The sequence below is a fragment of the Podarcis erhardii genome (assembly GCF_964252035.2).
Source record: "Podarcis erhardii genome assembly, chromosome: Z".
Lineage (NCBI taxonomy): Eukaryota > Metazoa > Chordata > Lepidosauria > Squamata > Lacertidae > Podarcis > Podarcis erhardii.
Window position 1 is genome coordinate 20,780,972 of NC_138504.1, and position 22,329 is coordinate 20,803,300.

The 22,329-nt window shown below is 40.9% G+C and overlaps 1 protein-coding gene across 1 annotated transcript in view; it reads left to right on the forward strand.

Annotated features, from left to right (window-relative positions):
* CHM (CHM Rab escort protein) overlaps nucleotides 1-22,077 on the forward strand; it is a 72,243-nt gene extending 50,166 nt beyond the window's left edge. Inside the window, exons 10-15 of the mRNA XM_081848045.1 lie at nucleotides 1,991-2,095; nucleotides 6,283-6,346; nucleotides 7,769-7,865; nucleotides 13,420-13,512; nucleotides 15,924-16,093; nucleotides 19,435-22,077. Of these exons, the coding sequence (XP_081704171.1) occupies nucleotides 1,991-2,095; nucleotides 6,283-6,346; nucleotides 7,769-7,865; nucleotides 13,420-13,512; nucleotides 15,924-16,093; nucleotides 19,435-19,626 (721 nt within the window). The 3' untranslated portion in view covers nucleotides 19,627-22,077. The remainder of the gene's footprint in view (nucleotides 1-1,990; nucleotides 2,096-6,282; nucleotides 6,347-7,768; nucleotides 7,866-13,419; nucleotides 13,513-15,923; nucleotides 16,094-19,434) is intronic.
* The last annotated feature ends 252 nt before the right edge of the window (nucleotides 22,078-22,329 follow it).

Sequence of the window (22,329 nt, forward strand, 5' to 3'; positions counted from 1 at the left end):
TGAAGGAGAAAAGGGAAAAAAGTGGGGAAATAAAGAACTAGTGACTTGCTTTTTTGCTTATTTTGAATGCTGCAACATGACATTTAATCAACCTCCACTCTTCCCACTGGAATATTCAGAGAGAGGGGAGAAATTGTTTCATAAACAATAGAATAGCTTATAATTAAATATGAACTGTGCCAGCTTGACCAGACTGTTTGTTAGCAGCATTTAAATGAGCAACTCTAAAGTGATCTTTTCAAAAAGTTAAAATTAAATCAGGGTAACATTGCAAGCTGAATAGATGATCCTATATGTCTGCCCAATTCGGTTTAAGTTTTTTCTTGGTTTTCTGTATTTATATGCCATCCTTCAACACCACAGTCCCCCAGGGCGCTTTTCCAATGAGATAGTCTTTTTCTGTAGTTTTACAAATGAACAAATAAAGCTGCCCAATTTAAAATGGCAGGTTGCGCTAAAACTCAGAACTTTAAAAAACTTTTAAAGGCCTCAGTGAACAATGAGGTCTCCACGTGGCATATGAAGGATCACAGGACAGTGCCAGGTGAGCGACTCTGGGGATGGGATTCAAGACCAAGAAGGTCTCGTGTTCCCCCACCTCATATTTATTTATTTAGATTATTTCAATTATTTATTTAGAAAGATGTATAAAATACTTGATCACAAAGCTCTCATAGCTGCAGTGGTGAGTAGTACCCATCTGGATTTGTAGAGCAGGAGGCCAACAGTAGGTGGAGCCAGAGCCAACGACAGGCACAGCCAACTCATTCTTGTTTTGTCCCCATCCTCCTTGCTGCTGAGTTCTACAGCACAGATGGAGGAGGAGGAGGAAGAAGCTGCCAGTCAATGTTTTCTCCTGGACAGGTTGTAATTAAGATGGCAGGCAGGTGAAGGCTGCTTGAGGGCAGACTGAGGCTGGTGGGGCAGTGTCTAATTTACCCCCAATGGAGCTGCCTGCATTGCTAAACAGTGTACATGGTGGAGGTGTTCAAAGAAAAGCCTCTTCCAAAATGATGGGATATGTCATTGTGAAACGATGTATCAATAATAATAATAATCTTTATTGTGGTCCAACAACCCATAACATGGATTCTGAATAAAATACAGATTCATACAGACAACCCCTCAGGGAAGGGAGACCGAAGCGTTATTTGCTTAGACATGGGTATGTTGATCTTTGATTCGTATTACTACTGAAAGAAACTTTGCCACGGCCACGATGTATCAAATGTTCTAATACATTAATTATTTCACTTTAGTAGGTTATGTTTATAGCATAGTGATTGGGCAAATGCAGGGAGAAATAGTTAAGCCCATTGAATGGGACTTGCATTTGTTTTCTTTATTATTTTATAATAAATAAAACATAAGCTATTGCCTGCCTTTCTTTTCTAAAATCAAATCAAAGTAGGTAACAAAATAATAATAATAATACATAAAGCAGTAAAAACAGCCCAATTACTAAGATCAGTTTCTTGCAATAAAACCATTTTGCCTGAAAATCAGAAAAGTCAACTTTAACCTATGCTGAAAGTCCGACATGGAAAGGTTGAAAGAGTTAAATATGTATAGCCTGGAGAAGAGACAATTAAGAGGTGATACGAGAGCCATTTTCAAATATTTAAAGGGGTGCTGCACAGATGATTTTGACAAAACCTTTGGACAAATTCCCAGATGGTGCAAACAGTTCAGCTGTGGAACAGATTGCCTTAGGTGATGGACTCTCATTCATTAGAATTATTTAAGCAGGAGCTGGATGGCCACCTATCTGGGATATTCTAGCAGCTTGTCTCCTTCGTCACCAGCAGACTGGATTTGGTGTCCTTTGGAGTCCCTTCCAACTCTTGTATTTCTTAAAGATTTTCAAAATAAAAAGTGCTTAGTAACTTGCCTGAAGCATAAAATGAAGGCCTCCTCAATTTGCTTTTCATAAATATGCCTGTCAAAAAAAAATGATTTCCCCTCTATCTGTCCATCTTTCTCTTAACAGGTGCAAGGCGGTCATTGATCATTTTGGTCAAAGAATAAGTGCCAGCTATTTTGTTGTGGAAGATAGTTACTTTTCAGAGGAAACCTGTGCAAATGTGTCCTACAGGTACGTATCAAGACAGAAGAGAAACCTAATAGGTATTTCATGCCCCTTTCTGCCAGCCTTAAACATTACAATCACCCATTCCAGGTCTTCAGTTGTCACATAGTGCTATGTGAACTACTATAAAATGAATGCAAGCTATGTATAGATGTCCTACATATGTCTTCATTTTCTGTTCCACTCCCTAACTCGCTACTCTTGTGCATACATGTACTGGAGACACCCTCCTTCTTAAGAAATTATGTGTAACATGCCCCAAGAGGCACTGCATTCATTCAGGCATAACATCAAACCACGGTGTTAAATGAGACTAGCTCTCATGACCCACCCTCTTACCCCTCCAGCAGAAGGTTCCACTTAAGCTGCTCTTTAGCATATTATCTGAACCCTAAACTGTGGCTAATCTTAGCTATGGTTAGCTGAAATAAGCCAGCTTCATAAACTGTGGTTTGAAGTTGTATCGTTTCCACAATCCATTTTAATATTAACTGCAGTTTGGGGTACAGATGACATAGCTAACTGTGGTTAATATAAAATGGAAGTGAAAGCTGCAGAATTCCTCCTTATAGTTGTTCTGTGGGTGGTTAATGCAAGCCTAATGCAGTACATTATCAGAACACAAAACAATGGTTTATCAAGATCCCCAAAGCAAAGGACTATGTGCTAAAATTGGCTTGAAAGCAGGGCTTATAGCATCTCCCAAGGAAATGCATATGTGTAAACTGGTGAAGTGGTGGGTTGGGAAAGGCAGATACTTATATCTGTACCTGTCTTCTTTCCTTGTTGAGGCTATTAGCAGCTGCAGGTTTTACCTAAGTGTTTGATTTCAGACAGGGAAACTCAGAAAGGGAAAGGATTGCACCTCCCTGAGCATTTGTCTTTAAGCTTTGACAAAAAACGTGGGGAGATCTGATCTTATGTGTTACATATAGCTTGGCCCTCCAACTAAGAGAAAAAAACTCCTTTGTATTATATTGCATTTCGCCCTGGCATTTGTGTCCTTGTTCAGGTTCTGGACCAGTTACCCAGCAGAGTAGCTCAGATGCCTCTTGAAGGCACAAAGAATTGAACTTTCCTGCATTTTACACCTATTCCCTCACCCCCTCCCTGACTCTGCTTCATTTATGCCATTAACCTTTGCTGAGGCAATTAGTAGCCAGCTAATGGCTATTTAAGAATGTTTAAAAGCTGCCATAGTGCTCTTGAGGGTCAAGCCAATGGCCTGTTTGATCCAGTCTCCTCTCTCTCTCAATGGCTAATACTGGATGCTTCAGAAGGTATTTAACCAAAACAAGGTAATTAAAGGAGTGATACTTCCCCCCACTTTCCTTCTGTGTCAGCTCACTGTCTCTATTTATAAGGAAAGTTTCAATCATTGCTTGAACTTTAGGTCAGCTTCAAACATTACTTTGAAGAGCTGAAACGGGAACCAAGAGTCTAGCTGCTGCTTCCCATGCTTTTGGGGTAGTAAGCAAACATCTCTCAGTAATAGCTGATCAGATGCTTCTGGGAAGCCCACCAGTGGGTTGTGAGGGCAATAGCCCTCACCTGTTGTTGTCTCCCAGGAACTGGTATTCATAGGCATGCTGCCTCTGCATCTGGAGGCACCATGCCTTGTACTAGTTGCTGAGAGGCAAGAATGAGGGAGAGCATCTGGTTGGCCACTATGGAGATGCTGGACTAAGTGGCCCTTTGGTCTGGTGCATCAGGGCTCTTTTTGAATGCATTGTGATGTCCAAATAAAAAAAAGAGCCCCTTGCTTTCTGAAAACTTAGCCTTTTCTTTTTTAAAACAACAACAACAACAACAACAATTAAATTTATTGAACCTTGTTTAATTAAGCTCTTACGGATAAACTCCTGGAGGAAGTCATGCTGGCTGTTTACTATCTCCAGGCAAAATGCCTCTGAATACCAGTTACTGAGGAAAAAAACAGCAGTAGAGGCCTGTTTCACTTACCTCCTGCTTGTGGGCTTCCCCAAAGCATTTGGCTGGCTACTGTGGGAAAAAGGATTTCTTACAAATGTGGTACATACACTTCATTCTTCATCCTCGTTGTAGATGAAGATATTCAATAATGTGATAGCCACTATTGATCCATGCAGAAGTCTTCATTTCCAGTCTGTCATAAGGCTGTTTATTACTCCTCCTTTGCACACACCTCCTTTACGTGCACTTCAAGTTCAGCCAATTTCAAGTTCATCACATTACATGATTCTCCCCCAAGGCAGTGGTTTCAGTCTCTTCAGTAAAGAAAACATATGGAACTAGATCAGAATTATGGCTTGAAGTCCAAGAATCTTAATTACAGAGGTATACCTTCCCCTTGCCTATGCAGCCCATTATTTTATCAAATAAGGAAGCTTAGTCTGATGTGTCTTTTGAGAAACACCATGTTGATTGCCAAATAATCACAATTCCGTCCTGCCCCCCTTCAGTTATGTTGTGCTGCTTGTTCTTCACTAACATATTGGCAAGATGCTATCCATATACAGTGGTACCTCAGGTTACATACGCTTCAGGTTACAGACTCTGCTAACCCAAAATAGTACCTCAGGTTAAGAACTTTGCTTCAGGATGAGAACAGAAATCGTGCAGTGGCAGCAGGAGGCCCCATTTGCTAAAGTGGTGCTTCAGGTTAAGAACAGTTTCAGGTTAAGAACAGACCTCAAGAAGGAATTAAATTCTTAACCCGAGGTACCACTGTACACTTCATTGATGGCAGAGCTGAGCTGAAAGCAGCTGTGTAGTGAGCCCCAGGAACCATAATCATGATCCAGTGAATACTGCTGTTGACCAAGCAAATCTACAGCCTGATTTGGGAGTTTTTCTAGTCATTCCTGGTGAGAGAAAAATGAAGGCTAGCATGGTAGGCAGAGTCACAAGCCCAGGAACTATTCAGGAGGTCCGTAGCTCAGTGGTAGAGCATTTGCTTTGCATGCAGAAGGTCCCAGGTTCAATCTCCAGCATCTCCAGGTAGGCTTGGGAATGTCCCCTATGTGAAACCCTGAAGAACTGTTATCAATCAGTGTAAACCCCCTGGAGAACCATTGGCTGTTCAGATGTTGCTGAAATGCGACTCACATCAGCTGCAGCAAGTGTAGCCAATGACCAGGGGTGGTGATTGTTGTTCAGCAACATTTGGAAGGTGAAATGTTCTCGCACTTGGTATAGACAAGTACTGAGCTAGAACCAATGGCCTGACTCTATAAGGTAGCTTCCTATGTTCTATGTATATCACAATATAGAATAAAACATGCAACCCTGGTGACTCTCCATGTGGATCAACAGCACACAGACCCATGACTTCTATCTGCAGCAGCTTCTAATAGTAGCAGACTACTCCAGCAGATTCTTGCGCCCTCCACACACTCTCTTTTGTTCAGTTGGTGGTGGCAGAAGTGCCCTTGGCCTTAGGTTCTCCTACTTTTGTCATTTGGCAGTGGTTCCACATTTATAAATTTCTTATTCTTTTCATATTTGTAGTGGCAAAGATCCAAATAGCTATTTTAGGTGAACATAAGGGATGAAGAACCTGCTGCTCTCTTGGTGTTGTTGAATGCCAAGACTCATTATCCTTGACCATTGGCCATGTTGGTAGGGGCGGATGGGAGATGGAATGCAGTGACACCTGGATGGCTACAGGTTCCCTTCCTCTGGCCTAGAGGAATTTTAAAAATACATCAGAATCCTACACCTTACTGCAAGCTGCTGTTGAATGTCATTTCAAAGGTAGTTTGCCGTGTGGCGTGTTGTGGGAGAAACATAAGCCCAAAGCCTCTAGGTGTATTCCCACTAGCTGCACAGCTCTTTGGCTCTCAGTCATTGGCTGTATTGGTTGATGTGTTTGCATATTTCTACACTCTAAAACAATTTGCTATTAGAGTGATTCTGTGATGGGTGAAGTAAACATTATGTTCCATACGGAGTACTGAGTATATTCATTATAACTTGATAAATATTAAGAGTCAGATTTGGCAGCCTTCATATATGCATGCACTTGAGTCATTGTTAATTTCTTAGTTAAGCTGGCCATATGCAAATGTGTCATTAGCAATGTGCAAGCTGGTGGAATGTTAGTTTCTCATGGTGGTAATAGTTATTTTTGGAGAGAGAGAAACCCTGAATCCATATGGCTGCTTTCTTCTTATGTTTTGGTGATAGACCATAATTGCTTTATTCACTTACAGGCAGATCTCCAGAGCAGTTCTCATTACTGATCGGTCGATTTTGAAGGCAAGCTCAGATCAGCAGGTTAGCATATCCATTAAGCATTGGTAACTTTCTGCCTTGTAAACAGCTGCTTGCTTGTGACTGTATTTTCAATCACAATTTCCATTCATTGTAAAGCCATTTAAGTGCCTTTGTCACCATTAGACGCATTTGCCAGGAAACAGGAGAGTTTTTAAGTCTGAATGCTCAATACTTGGAAATGGACAAACAAGATCATAGATGCTTGATCAATGAAGTTAATTCTTAAGTATAAGCAAAGGTTATGTGTTGGATCCAGGTTAAGTTAATCATACTTTAGTCCCATTGAAATCAAAGAAACAAGTTGGACACAACAACTTAACCTGGATCTAACCTGCCTAACAGATAGATGGAGCTGATAAACATCAAGTTAGAGATCTGGTCCCACTTCTCTGCACATAATCTATATATCTCATTTATATTTGGATCTCTATTTTATTGAAATTATAATTCCAGCTTTCTTCCAACATGGTAGTCTTCAAGCATGTACATTTGGGTTCCCAAGCAGTCTCCCATCCAAACACATACCAGGCCCAGACAAACAACAGGTTGCTTGAAGGAAGAGGCCATGGTTGTTGTAAAACTACAATGGGATCACATCCAAGTATACAACCCTATTGGTAGATTGACCTAGGCTATGATTGACCTAAGGCTATGATTGACCTAAATTTGCCAGTGAGCTTCATGGCTGAGTGAGGATTTGGACAAATGTCTTCCGGATTCAAGGTCAACGTTCTACACCCCACTGCATCTCTGTATAACTTCCAAATCTAAAACTATAAACTGTAGGTTGTAACAGGAACAAGTATACAGATCAGCCTTACAGATCAGCTTTGCAAATTAGATAAAATAATCCTATTACATAAGTATGCATATAAAGTTGCCTGGTTTAAATTTGGAAAATCTCTGCAGCCAATGTAGATGAAGCTACTTGACTAGGAGGGCGGGAAACAAATAAAAGTTATTCTTATTCTTATTCTTATTCTTATTCTTATTCTTATTCTTATTTATTTCTAGTCTCACTTTGGATGGGACAATCAATTGTAGAGCAAGGGATATGTTCCACCTCTACAAATACATCCCACGTGAACAAATACAGTGCCTCCAATCACATTTCCATAGTGGCCATTTCCTTAGTAGACATTGTTTATTGTTGAAATCTAAATGCTGCACTTTTCTTAAGCAAAGCATACCACTGAGAAGAGCACAGTGGTTGTGGCTTTCAATAAAATAGGCATAATTAGGCAGCAGGGGCAAACATCTCTCAGTCTCTTTTTGAATAGCGCTTTGGCAGACTTGGGTTTATAATATGCTAAATATGCTGGTGCAAAGGCAAAAGGGCCTTGCATTGTAGCCTGCAAAGAACTACTAGATGGATTCTTTTGGAAGACTTTTTAAAGAGATTCTGTTTTGTTTGCTTTCCAGATTTCCATTTTGACTGTCCCACCTATGGAGCCAGGTCAGCCTGCTGTCTGCCTTATAGAACTGTGTTCTTCAACCATGACATGCATGAAAAATACATGTGAGTACATGTTCTGACTTTGTTCTTTGTTATTGTGGCAAGAAAGGAAGTGCCAACTCTCAGTAGGAATGGCAAATACCCTATAAATTTCAGGAATGTAGCCAATACATGCTTAATAGCAGCATGCATATTTGCCCTGACTTACACTGGTGTGAAAGGGACTTGCAAGTACTAGTAGTAGATACAGCAGTAGATACACTCCAGGAACCTGTCACCAACAGCTGCTCTCTGGCATAGATTCCTCTGTGTGTGTTCTTAGGGATGAGCAAATCTGTCAATTTCAGGTTCTCTCTGTTTCCCTTTTTTCTAATTTCAAATTCAGTTTTCCACATTTGTTTGCAAATTCTTTTTTTATATAAAAATTTATCCTGAAAATCACACCCTGCTCCTTCTGGGGTGGTTTGTCCACCTTTGGTCCCCACCTTGCATTTTTGTCTGCTGTTTTCACTTATATACCCTTTTTTGGATCCTTTTTCTAGTATATTTATTTTTGTGCCCGTTACTTGGGGTATTACGGGAGCAAGTAGTACCTCTGGTGGGGGACACACCATGCTCCTTCTGGGGTGGTTTGTCCACCTTTGGTCCCCACCTTGCACTCAGCTCTCACTTGTGGCTCCTGCAAACAGTCAGCATGTGACAGCAGCCACACACCAGGAACAGCTTTGACCTGCCGGCTAGACCAGGTGAGGGTAGCTGATGGGTCTCAAACCCTCGGTGAGTTAGAGACTTCCCCTGCATGCAAAGACATGCTCTGGTGGATTGAGCGGTCAAGACTGATTGTGGGTTCAGTGGTCAAGAAGACAGTTTCTGCACATGCTATGGAGGGGCAGATAGGGCTTGTCAACCCGGGAAGGAAGCCCATCTAGGAGAAGGAAAACTCTTATCCTAAACCTTGTTGGATCCTTCTCTTTTGGGAGTAGAAAAGGCTCAGGAGTAAACCCTACACAAATCTGGAGTGGAGTCCCTAAGATGCTTGGATGGCGCCTTGTATGCCTCCTTCTGGCAACTCCTGCAGCCAAGCTGCTGCCAAACATATTGCTCTGCTTTCCTTTGGTACATGTCATCTGGGCATCTCAGGACATCCACACACACTGCCCAGGCTAGCACTCCAGGGAGGTCAGCTTGGTGCTGCTAATGCAGCAGTTTGAATTCACCTCTGGAGGCACACTCGGTTGTCTGTTGAGACAAACAGATGCCAACAAGAACAACTTAGAGAATTGCATTGCAAAACTTGGAGAAATTTGATAGAAGATTCAGTATAAAATTATCCTATATCCCCAGTATTTCTGCAATCTTCTGTTTGCATCAATCTCCCAAGCCCTTTATCTGCCAGGCCAAAACCCAATATGTAGCCAATTCTGTTACCTATTTAAATGGTTGCAGCTACAAAATGTAGCAGCAGTAAATGAGATTAATATATATGTATTTGCATAAGAATAGCTTAAAGGAAATGGGACCTTGTTAATACAGCAATAAAGTTTTTTGATGATTTCTGTGTTTTAACAGTATATAATATATTGTATAGAAAAGTAATGACATTCCTGAAAAGGGCTTTGTGGCATTTCCTCTAAGAGATCTCCTTATTAGAAAGGTTTTTCAAATAAACTGCATTGAAATGCGGATGTTAAAGGTTGGAACAAATACTTGCCCAGGCAATTTAATTTCCTATCCATTTGCCTTTTCTTGACAACGGAACGTTTACTATTAAGGTTCTACTCTGAACATAATAAACTAAGGGGGTCTAAAACATAACTGTTTCCAGTTGCTTGGGGAATTTTTTTTTAAAAAATAGAACTTCTGTATTATCGCTGGTATATTGACCTTGTGGGGGGTTCATTTTACATGTAGAACTATCCTGCTTGCACAATGGGATGGGGGGGGTGGAAGTTGGAATAACTAGTGAGAGAGGAGAGACCTTTCTCATACCCAGTTGCTTACAGTGTGTGGGGGAGACAGGGCAAGTATCACTTAAGGACCTTTCCAGGTAGTGTGTCATCAGCTGCTGTCTCAAAATGCCACAAGCTCACACCAAACCTGCTCATTGTGTGTCCCAAAAAACTGAACTGAGACACCCACTTTCCAAGATTAATAAATTGCTAACAATGAAAACTAAGGAAGTTCTGCACTAGTTTGAGAAGTAGCTGTTCTTATGATCTGCCTATAGACTTTGTGTGTTTTCCCCACTACCACCTTTTGTTATTAAAAATCACTTTAATAAGCTTTTATTAAAAAGTCTATAATTATGTATTTACACTTCAGGTCAATTGGACTGCTAATGCTCATTCATTAAAATGACAGGTGGTTAGCTAATTTTTATATATATAAAAAAAACTCTATTATAGCACACCACAGGAAGCCCATATCTGCAAGGCATTAGCACTTAGCTTTTCTTCTCTAGTCAATGAGTTTACAATTGTATTGCCAAATGGAGGGTAAACACCCATCACATTCCTCTGCCCTGCTTGCCCCATCTGGTTATGGCTGTTCTCAAACATTTTTAAAGTGTTCCTTTAGCTTCAATGGGTGCAGTGTCCCCGCCCCCCCAAGTTAGCATATATGCTTTTTCCATTTTACAAACTGTTTGCTATTGTCATTGTGCTGTCATGAATATAGCTTTCAGCTTGGACATTGAGTTCCATGTTCAAATCTCCACCTGGCTATTATTTATTTATATATTTACCACATAGTGCCAAAATAGTTTTCTAAGCAGTTTACAAGTATATAATTACACAAGCATATGAAAATACAAACATCTATAATTAAGAAATGCAATGAAACAATCTGTGAGTTGGCCAGATGTGTATGAAGGCATGGTCATGATCTAATTGTGTCTGGATTTTGGACAAAGCATAAAAAATATTTCCCCTTTTCCTTTTATTTATTTTTTGGATGTTTGCTATTAATGGTTATTAACATGGCTGATCTCTTCCACTCATTTAAGCAAGATAAGCATGCAGATACACATGACCTTGGGTCACATGGTGCAGAAGACAGGCATGTAATTGATGTTGCCCGCTGAGTGGAACCAAACTCCCTTCCTCGTACCCTAAGTACTGAGAGCACTTTCCAACACTAGTCATATTCAGAGTTGACCCATTGAAATCAATGGGCCAGTGTAGTGTAGTGGTTAAGAGCAGTAGACTCGTAATCTGGGGAACCGGGTTCATGTCTCCGTTCCTCCACATGCCGCTGCTGGGTGACCCTGAGCTAGTCACACTTCTCTGAAGTCTCTCAGCCTCACTCACCTCACAGAGTGTTTGTTGTGGGGGAGGAAGGGAAAGGAGATTGTTAGCCGCTTTGAGACTCCTTAGGGTAGTGATAAAGCGGGATATCAAATCCAAACTACTACTACTACTACTACTCTTCTTCTTCTTCTTCTTCTTCTTCTTCTTCTTCTTCTTCTTCTTCTTCTTCTTCTTTCCATTGATTTCAGTGGGTATACCCAGAGTATGACTGATGTAGGATTTCCCTTAGGCTAGTTGTTCCCAACTGGTAGTCCATGGACCCCAGGATGTCCACGTAACCTATCCAGGGGGGCCTTGGCACCATTCACATAACAAAAAGTACAGTAGAAATATCAAAATGGGGGGCCCATGGCTTGGCTTTTGAAAACCAGGGGGTCCACAATACATAGCTAATTGGAAACCACTGCCTTAGGCTATACAGACAGGGTGTCCTCCCCAGCCCTAAATGAATTACTCAAAGACCAGCAGTGGCACACTGTATAACTAATTTATTTTTTTTTTATATAAATATTTATTAAGGTTTTTAAATATAAAACATAATAAACAATCTTACTTCTTTCACAACAATTTCATCACTTCTTTGGGCTCCCTCACGTCTCCCGCTCCCATTTACATCGTTAAAATTTTTTTTCCAAACAAATTATCAACTTGTTTACAATCTCATGTCCACTCACACATATAATCTAGCGCTTCTTCCAAAAAGTTTTATATTTTCTTTAGTCTCACTTATCATCAAATTTAAATCTAGTTTAGTGGTGACCAGTTTTTTATAATCTAGCATCCTTCTTAACATTCAACCAAATTACAATGTTTTTGTAAATACATCTTGAATTTCTCCCAGTCTTCCTCCAACTTCTCTTCTCCCAGATCACGGATTCTGCCGGTCATCTCGGCCAGTTGCATATAGTCCATCAGCATATAGTCCATCAGGCTGATGCACTGTATAACTAATTTAGTTAAACCCAATTACATCAGAGACACACTGCCAAGGCGGGAGGGAGGGGCTTGCTGATGGCTTATAGCAGTAACATCACATGTGATCAGATAATTATATAGTAAATTAAAGTGAACTTCAATTATCGTGGTTTTAATAGAAAAAAAAGATTTTATGGCAAACGTTCTACAAAAGAGCAAATGCTTCAGTTTTCTCTGCATTTGCTTATTTATTTATTTTTAAAATTATATCACTCCTTTTTATTATTTAAGAATTCTGAAGGCATATGGTTAGAATAGGTTAAACAATAATAAAAGTTAAGCATTAAAATGTTGATTCCAAAAACTCAAATGATAAAATAAGCAAAGAAAATAATCAAGATAAATCTCAAATTTAGAGTGTGGACAGGTGTGGGGTTTTTTTTAACCTAAAAAATGATTATAATGCTCTGGGGGAGCATCCACAGAGGTGCAGCAACCAGCCACAGTGGCTGTAGTTCTACCTCCAATTGTCACAGTATGACTCTGAATGCCAGTTGCTGGAAGAAATTGCAGGTGGGGAGTGTGTGTTATGCTCAGGTTCCGCTTGCAGTTTTCTTTTAGACATCTGGCTGGCCACTTTGAGAACAGAGTACTGGATCAGATAGGCAAGGTTCTTCTTCTGCTGTCTATAGAGCCTTCTTATTTGTGATGATCACTTCTGGAGACCCTGCTCTCGGAAACCTTGGAAGGGAATCTAGACGATGGAATTGTCCCAGATGGTAGAGGAACTGGATGCTATTGAGGCATGCAATAGCAGTAGCCAGACTCAGCATTCGAAACTTCTCTGTTGCTCATATTCAAAATGCAAGCTTCTTTCTTTGAAATTTTTAGGGAGAGGTTGTTGTTGGTTGTTGTTGTTGGTTGTATTTTTTTAAAAAAAGGCTTATCCAGTTCTTTTAGAAAGCGGGGAGGGACAAAGATTGATTTTTGCATATTAATAGCTGAAATAGTGTTTAAGGTATTTTACTCATGACTTGATTTCAGTTGGTGGTGCTTGCTTCTTCTTCTTTTTAATTGTTGTCACCTGGGTTGGAAATTATTTTAAATTACAAAGCTATGTGCAATTTTAAATGCAGTTCAGGGTGGATTCACATGACCACATTTTAGTGCAGTGAGGAACTTTACCATGCCATATCACTGCCATTGAAAGTTGTTGTCCCAACGAAGTTGCAGCTTCTTCGCCCCAGAAGAAGACTGACCTGATAAACGCTGCACTGTCTCCACGTGATACAGCCCAGTTCCAAGCTGACCTACACTTTTAACACTAATAGTCAAAATTGTGAATGCCAGGCTGTGGAGGATCCTAAAAGTGCCTTTCTATCCCATTCCAACAGATTTGGTGCATTTAACTTGTTTGTCCATTAAAACTGCTAAAGAAGATTTGGAGCCTATTGTGGGCCAGTTGTTCAGTGAAAGTACAGAAACAGGTAAATGCTTTGTTTTGTTTTACTTTAAAAAACAAAAGTCATGCTTTACAATCTTCTCTCTCAGCCCAAGTTGATTGACAGCCATTCTACCACTTAAGTATCAGAAATCACGTCAAAAGCCTGGCTGATTATGTGTGCGCATTTTTTAATTTACTTTATGTTTTATCAGACAAAATGAGAAGCTAGTTCTATGTGCATCTCTGGGTGTGCCATGGTCCTCCTTTGGTGACTGTCCAGGTTCAGTATTGTCTGGGGAGGCACTTGCTTTGGAGTGCCATGGGACTTAATCATGCAGAATAACAACAAATTACACTATAAATTTGTAGGGCTATTTATTTATTTATTTATTTATTTATGCAGGTATTACTTTTTCAACTCCCATTAGCAGACCAGAGAGACGGTTCATATAAACACTGCAAATCCATTTTCTATTGCTCCCAATTCATCTCCCGTAATTTAACTTAGAGAGAAAAACAACCTGAAACCAAACCAGCATTGTACAGATCTGGAAAAAAAACACACCTCGGAATACGAAAAAGTGGTTAGATTGCCACTTAGCATCATCTTGTCCTTTCCCTCCTGCCTCCTTCTTAACATTAATCTTAATGCTTAAAGTGATCTGGTTTTGAAGTGATGTATTGTTTAGAAGCTGCCTGAAATTCTTTTGGAGGAACTCTGTGATCAGGAGGGTCCTCAGGTGCACTGAGGCACTGAGAAGCTAGTTTTCACTGACACATAGGCCTTTTTATCATCAAGATGAGGTAGTGGTCATATTTTAATTAAAATGTCAGAACAAATACTGTTGGAGTTATTGAAAATGAATCACCAGATAAAGTGAGCACTGGGCCATGGCAGGTCAGAGAAGCAAAGTCACCTGAAGAAGAGGACTCTATTCATTTTCTTGCCTAAATGAGGAAGAAGTAACTTCTTTTTTTTAAGAGTACTAGGAACTTTTAATAATTTTTTAAAAGAATGCACTGCGTCAGGCTTTATGCTGGTTGATTATCCCTTCCAAATAGATTGGAAAAGGTAAACTGCTCTCTCCTTGAGAACAGTCATTATACATCTGTTTAAACACACACACACACACATGGCACACACACATGGCACACACACACACAGAGAGAGAGAGCGAGAGAGATTAGTTGTCCTGTGCTTGCCTTTTAAAAATACCTTCAAACCTCTGTTCTTATCCATTATGAAAGGCTTCTCTCTTTCTAAGCAATGTGAGCATAGCATTTATTTTAAATTTTATTTTAGGGGGGGTGTTTCCCCCTCTTCCCTGCCTTAAAAGCCTCACGGTTGGTTACTGCTTCTTTCCCAGTCGTGTACACATAATTAAAATGCAGAGCAGCAAGACTTAATATTCCCAAACAGAAAGCCAACAACAAATCCTGGTTGACAGCTCATGGTCTCTCTGTCTGGGATATGAAACAAGAGCCCAAGTTCAGATGATACAGGTGTGCTTGTGTTGTCTGTGACATGGCAGAGCAGGGGAGATGTGCCACAGGAAATTTTGAGCAGGGTGTACTAGCACACTGCTTGTTCATGTTAAACTATAGTTTGTTATAACCCATGGTTTAATATGATGTGCAATTGGGGCCATAGTGACTGGCCACAACTTGACTAGTGAGCTTCATGCCTAAGTGTGGATTTGAAGCCAGATCTTCTCAGTCCAACATACCACCCGCATTGCTACAGAATTCTATACACACACATCTGTACAGGGACCCTGAAAAGCTTTGTGTGTGGAAGATACCACCTAAGTAAGATCCTGTGTATAAGGTCAGCCACTGCTTCCTGAGGCAGTAGAGGCTGGTATCCTCCATTGTTTTGAAGGCGTGCTAGTCTGTGGCTTGCTGTATATAACAGCCTGTGTCGCCTTGGTTCCATTTTGAGCCCTAAAACCCATACTGGAGTGCTTAAGCAGTGGGCTCGTCCTCCTTAGTTGATCTCAGTGCCCATGAACACTCTCTGCTCTGAGTGAAACCCCTTCTAGGAGATGCTCTAAATCTCCTTGAATATGGTTTTCTACCCAGTTTGAGGTTCAAAACTATCTCAAGGAACTCTATGATTCCCATGGGCCCCTGAATTAATCAGTCTGATGTGTTGTTCACTGTATTCAGCTGTAAGTTGTTCACTGTATGCAGCTGTAAGTAACCACATTTTCACAAAGCCATATTTAATAACCAGAAGCAGGGGGGCTTTCAGATGCTTTCAGATATCCATTTCAGAGAGACTTATTTCACAATCAGGGTACCAGCAACAAAAGGGCCTCATCCATAATCCCCGAAGGTGGGAGAATCTAGAGCACAACCTCCAATAATTTGCCTTTCCAACATTTTGCTGTACTGTATAAGTCTTGCTGCATTTTAATTCCGGTGAGTAAAGTCTTCCCCCCATTGTTCCAGAAAGTGAAGGCGCAGGAGAAGGGCAAAAGCCTCAGATTCTCTGGTCGGTATATTTCAACATGAGAGACTCCTCTGGTGTAGACAGGACATCCTATGCCAATTTGCCTCCCAACGTCTATGTCTGTTCTGGGCCAGACAACGCATTGGGAAATGACTGTGCTGTCAAACAGGTAAGGGAGGTGTCCCACGTTTTTCAGCTTTTGACTGAGGAACTTTCAGGGTGATGGTACACTGCAGGGTTGTAATACCTATGTTGTTTTGTGGGCCAGTTTGTGGGCAAGTGGGGTTTCTGCAACGAAATGTGCATGTGTTGGCTTATGTAGACCACTTAGAGGTTATGGATGATTAAACCACATATAAATCCTGTTAATTAAAATTAAAGTAAGTTAGATGTGACTCAGGGGGCTGAAAAAAGAACAAGCTAGCATCAAAGACAGGAGTCCTTTTTACTTTTAGAACTGCAACCAATGTCTGTTGCAAGTACCAGTGGAGCACAAGGCTTCTGTATGCAATTGAGTGCTGGACTTGGCCTGGGAGCTGCAACCTGAGAGAGACAGAGGGATTGACTGAGACTCTAGACCCGTGGCTCCCAATGTGGGGCACACATTTGATTTTTAAGGGGAGGCAATTCGAGAATGAGTTATTAACAGTGAATGGCCTTTTAGGCTTCCTCCATGTGAATAGGAGTTCACTTTTTGAATAATAAGAATTATACATTGGGGGGGGGGGGCATCGGGATTTTAGAGATGCTTAGGTGGGGCATGGCCAAAAAAAGGTTGGGAACCACTTCTCTAGACCAATCTAGCGAAACTTACCAGAAGAATAAGAAATCAATATAACAAACTTTTAATAAAAGAATGGAAATGGTTTATTGAATATTTACAGATACATTGCAAACAGATAAAAACATTAGCAGGATTATTGTAATAACCTGCAGTTTCATAAGAATATGTATTTAAAGTAGATAATTTAATGAGCAAATTAAATGAATTTGGATATGCAGAAGATATTAAAAAATAAATTTCAGGAACCGAAGAAAGAGGCGGAAGGAAGTCAAACTTTGAAATGTTAAATTGATTGTAAAACTAATGACATGCATAAATTTGGAAAGCATAAAAACTTAAAAAACAAGAGACTCTAGATCAGTCTCAGCCCTGTGTGCACAGTGTATTGTATTGTATTGCAGCGCTGCCTTAAGCTACTGTCTCCCTCTCCCACTTGCTGCTCATATAACAGTGAACTACACTGCAAGGTTGTTGCATGCTACTCTCACAGCCCAACCTGCTAAATGGGGATAGGAGAAATAGGGAACACTTTAGGATTGTTATAAACCATTCAGGATTGTTATGAAGAAGTCTGACCTGCAGTATTCAATGTTAAATACACCATGGGGCTGTCTTAAGCCACTCTCTCTAGCTCTAGGCCCTTCCAGCCTGCCATATGGGAACATTAAACTGCATTTGCTTTGGAATTTCTATTAGCAGGGCTGTTAGGTAAATGCTTCACACAGTAAGAGCTGAGTTACAGAGAGTGAGGAGTCTTCTCTATTGGGTTTGGAGGGGGCTATGTGTCTCTTGGATATATCAATTGATTGTCCATGGGCAGCTCTCACTTCCATACCCAGGGACATTTAATTATAGTTTCTTAATGTGAACTGGGAAATGACCTAGCCCGACAATGGGGTGGTTTCATCGGCCCTTTTTATATGCACAAATATTTTCCCACACCCTCTTCTGCTGGCTCATATGGGTTTGAGGAATTGGGGGTGGGAGGAGGGAAGAAATGGAGCAAAGGTAGACAGCAGAAGAGAAGGATATATAGAATAGACAGCCTCCTCTCTCCTAGTCTGTGCTGTTTCCTTTCTTCCACCCTAGTTCCATTATGATGGAGACAGTTAGTGTGTTGTACAAAGACAGGTGGGTAGAGGTGATTTCTCCAAGCCTTCAAATTGCACCACCACCACCCCAAAAAAAATATTAAACAACCTTTCTTGGTCTTTTGGAAGCAGGGAGGAAGCTTGGGCGTTTCCCCCCAAATTAATCTAAGAAGATTTTGCTAGAGTTCACCCAGTTCTAGAAATAAATAAATCTCCAACAGTATCTTTTTTATATAAAAAAGGAGGGAGGAAAAGATAATTTATTAATATTATCACAGAAGCCTTCTGCTTCCAATATAAGTCTTTGATCTTCATCTTTTATCCTCTTACCAGTCAAATTATTGCCTTGTAAAACAAAATTAAGGCTACTATTAGCCTTTGAATATACAGATCAGATGTGAGCATTCAGGCTGTGTCAGCTGTTCTGTTAAAAAGCCCATTGATAACGGCCATAGGGAGGGCAACTGCAGCTGCTTAAAATTTCTTGCATATATTCTCACTTGGCCTGAGTCATTTAAAAATTAATGGTTGCTATAGCCTTGTGAGCGTAAGAAGTTGTGCATGTTATCCTTGCATGCTCACTCGGACAGACATGGCTAAAAATGTTTCTATGTAGTCCTATCTGGATATCAGAATGTGAAAATATACGCTGCTCACTTAGCTCTCTTCCATGTGAAATCAGTGGGACTTAGAAGTGTTCAGCCACGACAGTATTGTGGCCACAATTATAAAGATAGATAGATAGATAGATAGATAGATAGATAGATAGATAGATAGATAGATAGATAGATATACAGTGGTGCCTCGCAAGACGAAATTAATCCGTTCCGCGAGTCTCTTCGTCTAGCGGTTTTTCCGTCTTGCGAAGCAAGCCCATTGACGGCTTAGCGGATTAGCACTATTAGCGGCTTTTAGCGGCTTATCGGCTTAGTGGATAAGCAGATAAGTGGCTTAGCGGCTTAGAAAAAGGGGGAGGGGAGGGGAAAAAACCCCGCAGGAACTCGCAAGACATTTTCGTCTTGCGAAACAAGCCCATAGGAAATTCGTTTTGCGAAGCACCTCCAAAACGGAAAACCCTTTCGTCTAGCGGGTTTTCCGTCTTGCGGGGCACCACTGTAGATATATATATATAGCTCTTAATCTTTAACTCGGTGGTAGGTGAAATGATGCCTTTGTTATCTTCCCCCTGGCACTTATGAAGCCTTTGAGTCCCAACGCTCTGCCCTTCTTGGTCTTGAGATGGTAAGGATGGCAACCTTTTTCTACCTTGAAAAATACATACAGTGGAAGGAGGAAGTTGGAAGAGTGACACTCTTTCCCACTTCCTCTTTCAGCTCTGTGTGCTTTTCAAGGCTCAAATGAATTCTACATCTTTTCCAAGGGATCTGAGTAAAAAGTCCAAGCATGTGCATGCACACATTTTCTCCTTTTTCTGTTTCTTAGGGGGACATGAGTATGAATGAATAAAGGAAGTACTTGGGTATCTCTTAGGAGCAGTATTGTGAACAAGCAGGTGGTGAGGCAGATGTGAAATATGGTTTTGTTGCTTGTGGACACACCACAATATGCATGTGGATTGGTTTGTAATCTCAACCAGTAAAGAGGTTAACTAAATGTTTGCTTCCTTCCAAATAGGCTGAGGCCATATTTCAAGAGATGTTTCCCAGTGAGGAATTCTGCCCACCACCCCCAAATCCAGAAGATATCATCTATGATGGAGACGGGACTCTGCCAGAAGATCCTGGGTTTGGTAATCCATCTGAGGCCAATCCAGAGACTTTGCCTGAGAAAAGCACTGAAGAGAGTGAAAGACCCTCTGAAGAGTGAATGGATGGCAAGGCCAAGACTGAACTCATTTCACCATGGTGTCTGGGGAAGCTTGACCCAGTCCAAAGTGCAACCAACCAACCAGTTTGTCATACACAAAATGTAACCCCAGCAATCCTAGCGGGACTTTACAGAGTTGCTTAATAGCTTGATTTGAGTTGGCACAGGAGAGTCTTGTCCAAAGCTATGTCCTGAAACATAACTCCATCCTTGACTCATTTTTCCTGGAAATACAGTTTATCAGTTTGTAAATAAGGCATTCCGTCATTCCACAGAATTGCAGTTTTGCCAAAGTCAGCAGCAGCACAATATATGGAACTCAGCTTGCTCTACAGGAAGTGTGGAGAAAAATTCCATTAACTGAAAACAGCTCTTGGGTTAGACTAGTAGGTGCTAGGCCAGGAGTAACCACTGTGGTTCCCTTCAGTTGTTGCAAGACTATAGTTCCCACCATCCCTGACCATTAGCCATGTTCGTTGGGGCTGATGGAGCTGGAGCCTGAAATCTAGAGGGAAACAAACTTGCTACTCCTGCACTAGACACTGAACATTCAGTTGTTAGTGAGCTAGCAGAAGCTCACCAAAAGGAAAAGATCCAAGTGTTTTCTGTTTGTTTGTTTGTTTGTTTGTTTGTTTGTTTGTTTGTTTGTTTGACTGGCTGTGCAGAATATCACAGAAGTGGTTTTTAAGCTTTTCTGTTATATACTCAGTAGAAATGCAAAATAAATAGATCTTTCAATAGATTTCTTGGAAATGGTTATTTGGTAGCACTTGGGTGCCTGCTCACTGAATCACTTTCAAGAACTGAGCTATATTTCTCACCATCTATTTGTTTTTGTTTTTTCCCAAAGACAGCACAAGTTTACTTGGTTGCTGCTCAAAAGTACTGAGCCAAAAATATTGGTTGAAAAGTACTTCTCTGAAGCAAGGCTTGTTTTTTCAAGTGCCCTCTGAGAGACCCCATAGCCACTAATATTCTTTCTTGGTTATCCTAGAGTGGGAATGGGAAACCTGTCACACACAGTATTGTTGGGCTCCCAACTCTCATCAGCCCAAGCCAGCATGGCCAATCAACTGGGGTGATGAAAGTGGTAGCCCCAACAGCATCTAGGAGGTGACATGTTCCTCATCCTTGAGAGACAGTTGGAAACTGGCCTTTGTAAATATATAAGACAATTTGTCTAAGAATCCAGTACAGAAGAAAAGGACAAGAGGTGATTCTGTGCTGTTGAATCTAAAAAGCCAACTAATAAGTCAGAATTAGTAACCATTTGCACAGCACTTACATTATGCAAAAATGTTTTACATTCTTGTTGGTTTTTCCAGTGGTGCTATCTTGCTATTCCCATTTTACAGGTAAGAGCCTGAGGCTAGAAACAAGTAACTTGTGTAAAGGTAAAAGGACCCCTGACCATTAGGTCCAGTCGTGACCGACTCTGGGGTTGCGGCGCTCATCTTGCTTTATTGGCCGAGGGAGCCGGCATACAGCTTCCGGGTCATGTGGCCAGCATGACTAAGCCGCTTCTGGCGAACCAGAGCAGCGCATGGAAACGCCATTTGCCTTCCTGCCAGAGCGGTACCTATTTATCTACTTGCACTTTGACGTGCTTTCAAACTGCTAGGTTGGAAGGAGCAGGGACCGAGCTACGGGAGCTCACCCCGTCGCAGGGATTCGAACCACCAACCTTCTGATCGGCAAGTCCTAGGCTCTGTGGTTTAACACACAGTGCCACCCGCATCCCATATAACTTGTGTAAGGTCACCCAGAAAATCCAGGATGAAGCAACAGATATATTTACAGTTAATATTTGTAAGAAGAGACAGGCTGTGGTAGACAAACTCAGGTAGCAGAGCTTAAATTGCGTTGTGTAAAGCCCAGGTAGCATTTCAGCTACTGTGTAGCTCACTGCACTGATGTTTTAAAATTCAGCTCCTTAATAAAGGCCACAAATGCCCCTCATGATCATTATGCAGTTTGGGTGGGAGATGGCTAGGTCATTGGTCCGTGATACAGCCCTTCAGTGCTTGAGCCTATGTGATTGCTTTGTGCCACAAAAGTAAGTTTATTCCATAAACATAACAATTACGTTCAGCACAGTAAAGCAAGATGCAGGTATCAATGGCACACAGCCTTTCTGTACAAAAACGGTGGCTCAAATTCATTTCATTCGCTAGGTAGTTCTTGTGGCGTTTGCAATTAAGCTGTTATTTATGCTGGGTAAGAGAGAGAGTCTGCCTATTTTTCCTTCGCCATTGCTGTTCCTATGCATAAATCAGAAAGCATGAATGTAGCCCAATTATATTTGAACGTTTACAAATCAATACGGGAGCCAAAATGAGGGCTTGCTCCCAAGAGCTTTCCAGAACGAAGTTCCTACAGAAAATTTCTTTTCTTTTTTTAATTTGGAAATGAACTTTAGTATAAGAAATTAAAGGTTTGCTTGCAAGCATGTTTCCATGTTTCATTATGGTTGTGAATATTAATGCAAAATGGTGTGTCACTTTATTTTGTTATTGTTTTGTGTAGATGTTCTGTTCAAATTGTTTCATGGAACTCCTTGCCATCTACAAAAACAGCAGCTATCTTCTTGCTTTTTTTTGGTGGGAGGGCAGATAATTTTGTTGAATTTTTCAGGGGGCAGAAGGTTGGTGCTTAACTAAATATGGCCATGGGGTTTTTTCTTTTATACCTTTTCCTTTAAAT